Here is a 12751-nt window from a genome sequence, read left to right as displayed (position 1 = left end):
TAATGCCCCTGGACACCCTCGTTCAAGTGCAATTCCTACCACCAAATACCACCTCACTACTACAGCCAATGGATCAATGTGTCCTAGCCGCCTTCAAGTTGAACTATTTGAAAAGAACATTTAGTAAATGTGTTGCAGCAATAGACAAAGAAGAAGGTGATGACACTGGCAGGGAAGGGATTACCTTTATTGGTCATAAAGGGAAAACAGACAGGTGGTCCGTTTTCATCCAATCTCCCATAGAGGAGAGCGGGGCTCTGCAAGGTCGGCCTCCACGCAGAGAGTGGAGTCCGTCGGGCGGAAAGCCAGTGTAGAAGGACCCTAAAACTCCAATCACGTGCTGACAAAAATCATGTTTTCTTTAATATTCCTTGTACATTATTGGGTATTCAGAGAGATCAGTTTCATCTTATTTATTACCATTAAAGTATAACTAAAGACAACGATTTCATTTAGTTTTGGATAGAGTGGAAGTGGATTAGAACCCCTGTCAGGATTTAATTGCTGTTTATGTGCTCTGTTAGGGAGATTCACTTTCTGTAGTTGTTCAGGTGACAACTATGAACCAAGAGTGAAAGAAAACCCCCAAACTTTGGGTTGTCATCAGAACACGAATGGAGAATAAATCTTCCAATGGGAACACTAGAACAGGTGACAACGAGGGATTTCCTCACTTTGAAGGGATTTTTGGCTATGGGACAGGAAGTGAGGAAAAACGTCCCCAATGGGACACACAGCAAAACCCTGAGAGAGGTTCAAACCCTCCATTACAAAGGAAAATAAAATGTTTTGACTTTAGTTTTACTTAAACTTTGAAAAATAAACTTTGACTTTGCCAGGTGATCAGCCTCTATACCTTTTAATAAATGAATCCACTAAGCTTTACACACTGCTCTGTATAAATCCACCATTATAGGGACATTACCATAGCAGGGGGTTTAGGTCAGCCTTGGTCTGGTATTGTTTGGTGCACACAGAGAGACATTGGGGGTCTGATATTCTATTATACATTTGAATGTGGAAAGCATATCAGACCCCATGAATTATTATTATCTCACCAAGTCTAACATTACATGACTTTCCCAATGTTTGTCTGGCTCTTGTGTAATCATTGTGGATTTCTTCATCTGGTAGGATTGCTAATCTCACCCATTAGGTCACATTTGGGTGTTTGTGGGAGGAGTCTACCTGGACATTTTTTTTTGCAGAGTTTATACAAGGGATGAAATATTTGTTTCTCTTACGTCCTCCGACAGTCGCCGCCTCTTCATATTCGTCACATATGGGGTATTAGACTTTTCTCCGAAGGAGTAGCTAGGCAACAGAATATGTTAACATTAAAGCTTTTAACATATCCCACCCTCAAGGGGTGGTCCCCTCAGTCAATACCCTCCTACTTCCTGCAACCATATCTCAGTTTTAATGTCTAGCTTGTCAGGAGTGGCTGGCTCTCTCTGTGCTGGGGCTTTGTGCCCCAGACTCTTTCTTCTTTTTTGATTTTTTGTTTGAGTTTTCTCTCTACCTTTACTTAGCTGTTCTTTTTGTCAGCATTAGTTAGTTCTTCGGATGAAGAGGATCATGCGGGCTGGGTCTCGGGCTGATCCCCCTGGTCGCAGGTCGTGGGTCAGTGGCTTCCCAGCCTGCCATCGAGCGTTCAGCCAGGTAACGCTCCTGGCACAGTGAACGACCCATCCCTGTTCGGTGCAGGGATGATTGGTGAGGTGGCTACCTCACTGGACGCTGTGCGGTTTCTTAACCCCCATTCTGTGCGTCTTGTATGCGACTCTCCCTGCCTCATGTGCAGCGGCTTGTTCGCCTGTGCGGGTCCCCCACGCCACTGTGAGGTAAGTGTATTTATGTGGGGACCTGTCTGTCTGGGGGGGTGTCAGTCTGGGACTGTGTAACCTGCCTCTATTCACACTGTTTGTCTCCCTATCTCTCGGCTGCATGCTGTGGGCTGCAAGGGGGGGGGGGAGCTGTGTGACACTGTGTGTGTCAGCCTTGTCAGTGTGAGAAGCTGTGTGCTGTGGGGCATGTTTTGTGGCATGTTTGGGCATTATACAGCGATCGCTGCGGCGATCTGACATGTTTTTTTATATACAGACATGTGTGCATTACTGTACTGTGGAGCGGCGGTTTCGGTGCCAAACGGCGCCATTTTGCCTACACTCGCTCCGGCCGCATGTTCTACATGCATGGCGGCCATTTTCTTGTAGCCTCCCATAGGCTTTCATAGAGCGCCCTGGCAGCATCACTTCCTCTTCTCCAGGAACACCGATCGAGGCAGCAGCAGTGGCGAGGGTCTCCTCAGGTTATATCCTTCCTATCCATTGCCTGTGTCAGTTTTATTGTCCCTGTGGGGGTCTCTTTGTGCTTGTGTGTGGTGCAGTGGGCTGCGCTCGCCGCGCTTGTTAAAGGGGCAGTTAACCCTTTATTATCCGGCATTTGTTATAGGGGCAATGGATTCTCAGGAGGGCAAATTTCCTACCGCCTTGGTGGAAAGCCAGGGGACCGCTGTTTCCCCCCCAGGGGGGGATTTAGCCACTATTGTGGCTGGCCTTGCTGCTCAGGTGCAGATGCTGGTGGCTGCTCATTCTACTAAAAGACCCAGAGTTGCTCTTTCCTCTGATTCTGAGGGTGAAGGTGATGGGGTTGTTATGGCGGGGGCCTCCTTATCGGGGTCCCGCTCCTCCCTGGATCTAGTGGGGTCCAAGGTGGAGGCTGAAGTTGAAGGGGTTGATAATTCTCCCCCTGGCTCGCCTGAAGAGCTTGCAATCATGGATGAATTGATTGCTTCCATAAAACAAACGCTGCGTTTGCAGGATGAAGTGTGTCCCCCCGCTGCCTTGGCGGCTTATGGGACACAGAGAAAACGCAGGATGCCACAGGTTTTTCCCTGCAATGATGATTTTCAGCGCGCTGTTAAGGAACAATGGCGCAATCTACGCAAACCTTTTGCTGTACCAAGTAGGTTCAAGCTGCGTTATCCTTTCTCGCCTTCCACTGATGAAAGGTGGTGTGTGCCACCCCCAGTGGATCACGCAATTGCGGTTTTAAACAAATCCACTGCGATTCCTGCAGAGGATTCCCCTGTGTTCCGTGATGCCACGGATAGGAGATTGGAGTCTCTTGCCCGTCATACTTATTCTGTTACGGGTTCTATGCTTAAGGCTCTGTTTGCCTCTCTCATGGCGGCCCAGGCGGTCGCAAGTTGGACGCAGATGCTTAGGCGCGTCCTAGTGGCCGATTCGGCCTCGCCGGCGACCCTGGATATGGTGGATCAAATCCACCAGGGTGTCATGTATCTGTGTGATGCGGACTTGGACCTAGTCCCGTTGGCTGCACGTGTGCACAGCGTGGCGGTGTTGTCTCGCCGCCTGCTGTGGTTGAAATGTTGGTCGGTGGACCAGTCTTCACGTAAGACCTTAGCCAATCTGCCTTATGATGGGTCTCGCCTTTTTGGGGAGTCCTTGGATGTGTTGATTAAGGGGATCACCGGAGGTAAGAGCACTCTCTTGCCCCATTTCCCCAAGGCTAAGGGGGCTTCTGGGAAGAAGCATGCTAATTTTCGGCCCCCTCAGGGGTCCTTTCGTGCCTTTCGGTCGCACTACAAGGGCAAACCGTTCAAAGGTCAAGGCTCTCAGAAGAAGCCCTGGTCTGGAAAGCAGAAGTCCGGTCAATCCGGATCCGCAGCCCATAACAGTGCGGCCTGAAGGGGCGCCCTCACCCAGTTTTGGGGTGGGGGGACGCTTGCTCGGTTTTCTTCAACCCTGGTTGACCCGCGTGCGGGACAGATGGGTTCAGGAGATCGTTAGATCTGGTTACAAGATCGAGTTTCTCTCTCGGCCGGAGAGCAGATTTTTTCCCTCAAATCTTCAACTGTCTCCAGAGCATTTACGGGACCTGCACCTGGCGGTGCGGGACCTGAGGGCTCAGGGAGTGGTAGTTCCGGTGCCTCATCGGGACAGGTTTCGGGGGTTTTATTCCAATCTGTTCACCGTGCCCAGAAAGGAGGGCAAGGTTCGTCCAATTCTGGACTTGAAGGCTCTGAACCGCTCTGTGCGGGTTCGCAAGTTCCGCATGGAATCCCTGCGGTCGGTGGTGGCTGCCCTGGTTCCGGGGGAATTCATGGCCTCCATCGATTTGAAGGCTGCGTATCTTCACATCCCCATTTTCGAGGGTCACCAGAGGTTCCTTCGATTTGCCATTGCGGAGGATCACTACCAGTTCGTGGCGTTGCCTTTTGGTCTCGCCTCGGCTCCGCGGGTCTTCACCAAGGTGCTTGCACCGGTTCTGGCATTAATGAGGGCCCAGGGCATTTCTGTCCTGGGGTATCTGGACGACATTCTGGTTCGGTCTGCGACCAGCCAGGGTCTGGAGAAGGACCTGTCTGTCACGATGCAAACTCTGCAGGAGTTTGGTTGGACGATAAATTTTCCAAAGTCGACACTGAGTCCGTCGGTTCGTCTTCCCTACCTGGGAATGATTCTGGACTCGGTGCAGGCGAAGGTCTTCCTGCCGGAAGACAAACTCAGAACTCTTCAGGAGGAAGTCAGGTCCCTCAGGGACGTTCCGCACTCGTCTCTGCGGACGTGCATGAGATGTCTGGGATTGATGGTCTCGGCCTTCGAGGCGATTCCCTTCGCCCAGTTTCACACGCGGGGTCTCCAAGCGGAGATCCTGTCCATGTGGGACGGGCGACCTCAATCTCTGGATCTTCAAATCTCGTTGAGTCATCGCACCAGAAGAGACCTTCTGTGGTGGCTCCAGTCCCCGATGGTGTCCGGGGGCAAGTCGTTTCGTCCTATCTCGTGGACGGTGATCACCACGGATGCCAGCCTGTCGGGCTGGGGTGGTGTTCTGGGCGTTCTGTCCGCCCAGGGGACTTGGTCGGAGGGGGAGTCTTCCCTTCCGATCAACATTCTGGAATTGCGTGCGATAAATCTCTGTCTTCATCGCTGGACGGACCGGCTGCAGGGCTGCCCGATTCGGGTGCAGACGGACAATGCCACGGCGGTGGCCTACATCAACCACCAAGGGGGCACCAGGAGTGCCCGAGCGGCTCGAGAAGTGGCCGACATTCTGTCTTGGGCCGAGACTCATGTCCCGGCGATAACGGCGGTTCACATTCCGGGGGTGGAGAACTGGCAGGCGGACTATCTGAGTCGCCAGACCCTGGATCAGGGGGAATGGTCTCTCCACCCAGATGTTGTGCGCGAAGTGGGGTCTTCCAGATGTGGACCTGTTCGCGTCTCGTCTCAACAACAAGGTGAGAAGGTTCGTGGCAAGGACGCGCGACCCTCGGGCAGACGCGTCGGACGCGTTTGTGGCCCCGTGGCATCAGTACAGGCTGATGTACGCGTTTCCACTGCTTCAGTTGCTGTCCAGGTTCCTTCGCAGGTTACACTCGGAACGCAGCACGGTGATTCTTGTGGCACCGGACTGGCCTCGCCGGTCCTGGTACGCAGACCTCGTGAATCTGGCGGTCGACGCCCCGTGGCGTCTGCCTCTTCGAGACGATCTCCTGTCTCAAGGACCGATTTACCATCCTGCTTTACAGTCGCTGGCTTTGACGGCCTGGCTGTTGAGACCGAGGTCCTGAAGGAGAAGGGTCTCTCCCCAGAGGTCGTTCATACTTTGATCAACGCGAGGAAGTCTTCCTCGGGGAAGGTTTATTACCGTACTTGGAAGGCCTATTTTGCCTGGTGTGAGTCCAGGGGGTTTTCACCCCGCACGTACTCGGTTTCCCGAGTGCTGTCCTTCCTTCAAACGGGTGTCGATCAGCGTTTGGCGCTGGCTATGATAAAGGGTCAGGTGTCTGCGCTGGCCGTTCTGTTTCAACGTCCCGTGGCTTCCAACTCCTTGGTTGGCAATTTTGTTCAGGGTGTGCGGCATCTGGTTCCTCCTAGGAGGGATCCTTTGCCCCCTTGGGACTTGAATCTCATTCTGTCTGTGTTGCAACGTGCTCCTTTTGAACAGATCAGGGAGATCTCGTTGTCTATGTTGTCCAAAAAGGTCGCCTTTTTGGTGGCGATCACTTCGGCTCGCAGAGTGTCGGAGCTGGCAGCTTTGTCCTGCAAGTCTCCGTATCTGGTTGTTCATTTGGATAAGGTGGTCTTGCGACCTAATCCTTCTTTTCTTCCGAAACGAGTTTCGGAATTCCATCTTAATGAGGATATTGTCTTGCCTTCGCTGTGCGCGAAGCCTAAACATCCAAAGGAGGTGAGATTACATTCTCTGGATGTTGTTCGGGCGATAAGGGTTTACCTTAAATCGACTGAGTCTTTTCGAAAGACGGACTCCTTGTTTGTTCTTCCAGAGGGTCCTCGGAAGGGCATGGCAGCGTCGGCCTCTACCATCGCCAAATGGATCAGGCAGACCATTGAACAGGCCTATGCTTTGCAGGGGAAGGTTCCCCCTGTGCCTGTGAAGGCGCACTCTACTAGATCTCTCAGTACGTCTTGGGCCTGTCGTCATGGGGCTTCTGTAGCCCAGGTGTGTAAGGCGGCGACTTGGTCGACCGTGCACACTTTCACAAAATTCTACAAAGTAGATGTTCAGGCATCGGCGGATGCTTCCTTTGGCCGCAAGGTTCTTAGTGCGGCAATTCCCTAGGGTCCCTTGTTGGGGACCTCTGGCTGTTGGGATAAGCTTTTTATCCCCTGGTTATTTGTCTTTTCCTGGGTTGTTGCTCCTGTTGAGCACTTGTTTTTCCTGTTGCCCAGCTGGTTTCCTTCCTTTGGTAAGGTTCCTTTCTTTGATGCGGAGACTGCGTTGCCTTTTCGGCGCGGATGCGTTTCCCACCCCTCATGTTTGCACTGCTTTGGGACGTCCCCATATGTGACGAATATGAAGAGGCGGCGACTGTCGGAGGACGTAAGAGAAAACTGAATTTTTGTAAAATCTTACCTGTAAAATTCCTTTCTCTGAGTCCTCCGACAGTCGCCGCCCCCGCCCCTCTTTTGGGGTTTGGTTGTATACTCTACTGCTATTCCACTAAAACTGAGATATGGTTGCAGGAAGTAGGAGGGTATAGACTGAGGGGACCACCCCTTGAGGGTGGGATATGTTAAAAGCTTTAATGTTAACATATTCTGTTGCCTAGCTACTCCTTCGGAGCAAAGTCTAATACCCCATATGTGACGAATATGAAGAGGCGGCGACTGTCGGAGGACTCAGAGAAAGGAATTTTACAGGTAAGATTTTACAAAAATTCTGTTTTCTGGATTCAGGAAATGATCTAATCCCAGATGAGTTCATATTCTGGGTTTCATCCTTATTAAGCAGGAAGCACAGCTTGCATATGTAATGGACAAATATATTTGATGTAAATACATAATTCTAAATATAAGTACCTGTTAGATTTACTTCTTTGTAAAGTATAATTCTAATAGGTGATGTCACATGCCGCTTCCTATACCATTCACATTCATTTATCCATGACATACATTTCACTTGTCATATCTTCACACTGATGACTGTATGAGGAAAAGGAATTGGTTTTGTGCTTTTTTTTTTATCCTTTCACTGTACGGTTGGCTAGGATCATCCTAATGTACACGGATCTATCCCAGATTTAAATAACCATTTTTATATAATCTTCATATGAAACTGATCAGAAGATGTGACCTCCTGTACAACCAGCAGAATGTTATTTTCTCTTTCTCTCTCTCAGTGCGTCCAGAGGTGAAGGTGTGGGGTCATCGTCAGTCGGATGATGTGACCAGACTTCAGTGCCTGGTGTATGGGTTTCACCCCCGACCTGTGTATGTGAAGTGGGTGAGGAATGGGGAGGATGATATTCCTTCAGATGAAATGAGTCCAATTCTCCCCCATCCTGATGGCACCTATCAGATCAGAGTCAGTGTGGAGGTGCCAACCAAGGAGGGAGACACTTACTCCTGTCATGTGGAGCACAGCAGTCTGGGGGATGAGACTCTCCGTGTGATATGGGGTGAGTGATATTTACAGAGAATACATGAAACCTGGAAGAGGGGGAAAGAGTGCAACTGAAAAGTTTTTTCTTTTTCCATGTGACATCAATTTTCTATGGGATTCTAATATTGAAATAGAAGAACATTTTTTCTCTTACGTCCTCCGACAGTCGCCGCCATCTTCATATTCGTCACAATGGGGTATTAGACTTTGCTCCGAAGGAGTAGCTAGGCAACAGAATATGTTAATATTAAAGCTTTAACACATCCCACCCCCAGGGGGTGGTCCCCTCAGTCAATACCCTCCTACTTCCTGTATCCATACTTCAGTTTCAATGTCTAGCTTGTCAGGAGTAGCTGGATGTCTCTATGCTGGGGCATTTTGTCTCAGCCTTTCTCTATTCTTTTTTGATTTTGTTTGAGTTTTTTCTCTATCTTTACTTAGCTGTTGTTTTTGTCAGCATTAGTTAGTTCTTCTGATGAAGAGGATTCGTACGGGCTGGGTCTCGGGCTGATCCCCCTGGTCGCAGGTTGTGGTTCAGTGGCTTCCCAGCCTGCCATCGAGCGTTCAGTCAGGTAACGCTCCTGGCACGATGAACGACCCATCCCTGCTCGGTGCAAGGATGCTATGGTGAGGTGGCTACCTCACTGGACGCTGTGCGGTTTCTCAACCCCAGTTCTTCTGCGTCCTGGATGCGACTCTCCCTGTCACATGTGCAGTGGCTTCTTCGCCTGTGCGGGTCCCCCACGCCATCTAGGAGGTAAGTGTATTTGTGTGGGGACCTGTCTGTTTGGGGGGTGTCAGTCTGGGGCTGTGTAACCCTGCCTGTGTTCACACTATTAAGTTCCCTATCTCTCTGGCTGCATGCTGTGGGCTGCAAGGAGGGGGGGCTGTGCTGCACTGTCTGTGTCAGCCTGTGTATGTGTGAATGGCTGTGTGCTGTGGGGCATGATTTTATCATGTTTGGGGCACATTACAGCGACCGCTGCGGCGGTCCGCCATGTTTTATTATAACGTGGTGTGGTTTTTCACTTCACTGAGGTGGAGGAGCGGCGTTTTCGGCGCCAAACGACGCCATTTTGGCTGCGCTCGCTCCGGCCGCATGTTAACACTGCAGGCGGCCATTTTCTTGTAGCCTTCCATAGGCTTTAATAGAGCGCCCTGCATGTCAGCACTTCCTTTCTCCTGGAGCACCGATCGAGGCAGAAGCAGCAGCGGTCTTTCAAGGTTTTTACCTCCCTATCCCTGTATCCTTGCCTGAGTTGGACTTTCTCCCTGTGGGGGTCGACTTGTGTGGTGTGTGTGTGTGTGTGCGGTGGGCTGCGCTCGCCGCGCTTTTTAAAGGGGCAGTTAACCCTTTCTTTTTCCACATACTTTGGGGCATGGATTCTCAGGAAAGCAAATTTCCTGCCACATTGGTGGGAAGCCAGGGGACTGCTGTTTCCCCCCCAGGGGGGGATTTGTCTGCGGTTGTGGCTAGCCTTGCTGCTCAGGTGCAAATGCTGGTGGCTGCTCAATCCTCTAAAAGGCCCAGAGTTTCAATTTCCTCTGATTCAGAGGGTGATGGGGCTGCTGTGGCTGGGGTCTCCTTGTCGGGGTCCCGTTCCTCCCTGGCTCTTGTAGGGTCCGAGGTGGAGGCTGAGGTTGAAGGGGTTGATAATTCTCCCCCGGGCTCGTCTGAAGAGCTTGCACTCATGGATGAATTGGTTGCTTCTATCAAGCAAACGCTGCGATTACAGGATGAGCCATGTCCTCCTGCTGCCTTGGCAGCTTATGGGACGAAGAAAAGACGCAAAACATCGCAGGTTTTTCCCTGCACTGATGATTTTCAGCGCGCTGTTAAGGAACAATGGCGTAATATAAGCAAGCCTTTTGCTGTACCGAGTAGGTTCAAACTGCGTTATCCTTTCACGCCCGCTACTGACGAGCGTTGGTGTGTGCCGCCTCCAGTGGATCACACGATAGCGGTTTTGAATAAGTCCACTGCGATTCCTGCTGAGGATACCCCGGTGTTCCGGGATGCCACGGACAAGAGGTTGGAGTCTCTTGCCCGTCATACCTATTCTATTATGGGTTCTATGCTGAAAGCTCTGTTTGCTTCCCTTATGGCGGCCCAGGCGGTCGCGAGCTGGACGCAGGTGCTTAGGCGCGTTTTGGTGGCTGATTCTGCCCCCTCGGCGACATTGGATATGGTGGATCAAATCCATCAGGGTGTCATGTATTTGTGCGATGCGGACTTGGATATGGTTCCGTTGGCCGCACGTGTACACGGTGTGTTGGTGTTGTCTCGCCGCTTGGTTTGGTTGAAGTGTTGGTCGGTGGACCAATCTTTGCGCAAGACCTTAGCCAATCTGCCCTATGATGGTTCTCGCCTTTTTGGCGAATCCTTGGATACACTGATAAAGGGGATCACGGGTGGTAAGAGCACGCTCTTGCCCCAATCCCACAAGGCTAAGGCAGCTCCTGGTAAGAAGCATGCTTCCTTTCGGCCCTCTCAGGGGTCCTTTCGTGCCTTTCGGTCGCACTATAAGGGCAAGCCGTTCAAAGGTCAGGGCTCCCAAAAGAAGCCGTGGACAGGTAAGCAGAAGTCCGGCCAGTCCGGATCCACTACCCACAACAGTGCGGCCTGAAGGGGCGCCCTCACCCGGTTCTGGGGTGGGGGGCGCTTGCTCGGTTTTCCGCAACCATGGCTGACCCGTGTTCGGGACAGGTGGGTTCAGGAAATCGTTCGATCTGGTTACAAGATCGAGTTTCTCTCTCGGCCGGAGAGCAGATTTTTTCCCTCAAATCTTCAACTGTCTCTGGAGCGTTTGCGGGATCTGCGCCTAGCGGTGTGGGACCTGAGAGCTCAGGGAGTGGTGATTCCGGTGCCTCATCGGGACAGATTTCGGGGGTTCTATTCCAATCTGTTCACCGTGCCCAGGAAGGAGGGCAAGGTACGTCCAATTCTGGACTTAAAGGCTCTGAACCGCTTTGTGCGGGTTCGCAAGTTCCGCATGGAATCCCTGCGGTCGGTGGTGGCTGCCCTGGTTCCGGGGGAATTCATGGCCTCCATCGACTTGAAGGATGCGTACCTACACATCCCCATTTTCGAGGGTCACCAGAGGTACCTTCGATTCGCCATTGCGGAGGATCACTACCAATTTGTGGCGTTACCTTTTGGTCTCGCTTCGGCTCCGCGGGTTTTCACCAAGGTGCTTGCACCACTGCTGGCTTTAAGAGCCCAGGGCATCTCTGTCCTGGGGTATCTGGACGATATTCTGGTTCGGTCTGCGACCAGCCAGGGTCTGGAGACGGATCTGTCCGTCACGGTGCAGACTCTGCAGGAGTTTGGTTGGACGATAAATTATCCAAAGTCGACGCTGTGTCCGTCGGTTCGTCTTCCCTATTTGGGGATGATCCTGGACTCGGTCCAGGCAAAGGTCTTCCTACCGGACGACAAACTCAAGACTCTTCAGGGAGAAGTCCAGTCCCTCAGGGACGTTCCGTGCTCGTCCCTGCGGAAGTGCATGCGGTGTCTGGGACTGATGGTCTCGGCTTTCGAGGCGATTCCCTTTGCCCAGTTTCACACGCGGGGTCTCCAAGCGGAGATCCTGTCCAGGTGGGACGGGCGTCCGCAATCTCTGGATATCCAGATTTCGTTGAGCCATCGCAACAGAAGGGATCTTCTGTGGTGGCTCCAGTCCCCGGCGGTGTCGGGGGGGAAAGTCTTTTTGTCCTCTTTCATGGACGGTGATCACCACGGATGCCAGCCTGTCGGGCTGGGGTGGTGCTCTGGGCGTTCTGTCCGCCCAGGGAACTTGGTCGGAGGAGGAATCCTCCCTTTCCGATCAACATTCTGGAGTTGCGTGCGACAAATCTTTGCCTTCAACGTTGGACGGACAGGCTGCGCGGCTGTCCAGTTCGGTTGCAGACGGACAATGCCACGGCGGTGGCTTACGTCAATCACCAAGGGGGCACCAGGAGTGCCCGAGCGGCTCGGGAAGTGGCCGACATTCTTTCTTGGGCCGAGACACATGTCCCGGCGATATCGGCGGTACACATTCCGGGGGTGGAGAACTGGCAGGCGGATTATCTGAGCCGCCAGACCCTGGATCAGGGGGAATGGTCTCTCCACCCGGATGTCTTCCAGATGTTGTGCGCGAAGTGGGGTCTTCCGGAGGTGGACCTGTTCGCGTCTCGTCTGAACAACAAGGTAGAAAGGTTCGTGGCAAGAACGTGCGATCCTCGGGCAGACGCGTCGGACGCGTTGGTAGCCCCGTGGCAGCAGTACCGGTTGATGTATGCATTTCCACCGATTCAATTGCTGTCCAGGTTTCTTCGCAGGTTGAACTCGGAACCACACACAGTGATTCTTGTAGCACCGGACTGGCCTCGCCGGTCCTGGTACGCGGACCTCGTGAATCTGGCGGTCGACGCTCCTTGGCGTCTGCCTCTTCGAGAAAATCTTCTGTCTCAAGGGCTGATATTCCATCCTGCTTTACAGTCGCTGGCTTTGACGGCCTGGCTGTTGAAACCGAGGTCCTGAAGGATAGGGGTCTTTCCCCGGAGGTCATTCACACTTTGATCAACGCGAGGAAGTCTTCCTCGGGGAAGGTCTATCACCGTACTTGGAAGGCCTATTTTGCCTGGTGTGAGTCCAGGGGGTTTTCACCTTGCACGTACTCAGTGTTTAGGGTGTTGTCTTTCCTTCAAACGGGTGTCGACCAGCGTTTGGCGCTGGCTACGGTCAAGGGTCAGGTGTCTGCGCTGGCCGTTCTTTTTCAACGTCCTGTGGCGTCTAACTCCTTGGTTAGTACTTTTATTCAAGGGGTGC

The 12751-nt window shown here is 52.3% G+C and overlaps 3 protein-coding genes across 5 annotated transcripts in view; 2 read left to right on the top strand and 1 right to left on the bottom strand.

Annotated features, from left to right (window-relative positions):
* Positions 1 to 12751, bottom strand: part of TAP1 (transporter 1, ATP binding cassette subfamily B member) — an 895619-nt gene that overhangs the window by 282770 nt on the left and 600098 nt on the right. The gene's annotated exons all lie outside the window — the stretch shown is intronic.
* The window catches only part of LOC309560896 (class I histocompatibility antigen, F10 alpha chain-like), a 291577-nt gene that overhangs the window by 62130 nt on the left and 216696 nt on the right, over positions 1 to 12751 (top strand). Inside the window, exon 4 of one of the 2 annotated variants that reach the window (XM_082264584.1) lies at positions 7676 to 7954. The exons of the other annotated variant lie outside the window; for it this stretch is intronic. Within the exon in view, the coding sequence (XP_082120710.1) occupies positions 7676 to 7954 (279 nt within the window). The remainder of the gene's footprint in view (positions 1 to 7675; positions 7955 to 12751) is intronic. 2 annotated transcript variants of the gene reach the window in all.
* The window catches only part of LOC309560894 (class I histocompatibility antigen, F10 alpha chain-like), a 392531-nt gene that overhangs the window by 353208 nt on the left and 26572 nt on the right, over positions 1 to 12751 (top strand). The gene's annotated exons all lie outside the window — the stretch shown is intronic.

The sequence above is a fragment of the Pelophylax lessonae genome (assembly GCF_965119305.1).
Source record: "Pelophylax lessonae genome assembly, chromosome: 7".
NCBI classification, from domain to species: domain Eukaryota; kingdom Metazoa; phylum Chordata; class Amphibia; order Anura; family Ranidae; genus Pelophylax; species Pelophylax lessonae.
The sequence above is the reverse complement of the archived record's forward strand: the minus strand, read 5'-3'. Positions and strand labels throughout refer to the sequence as shown.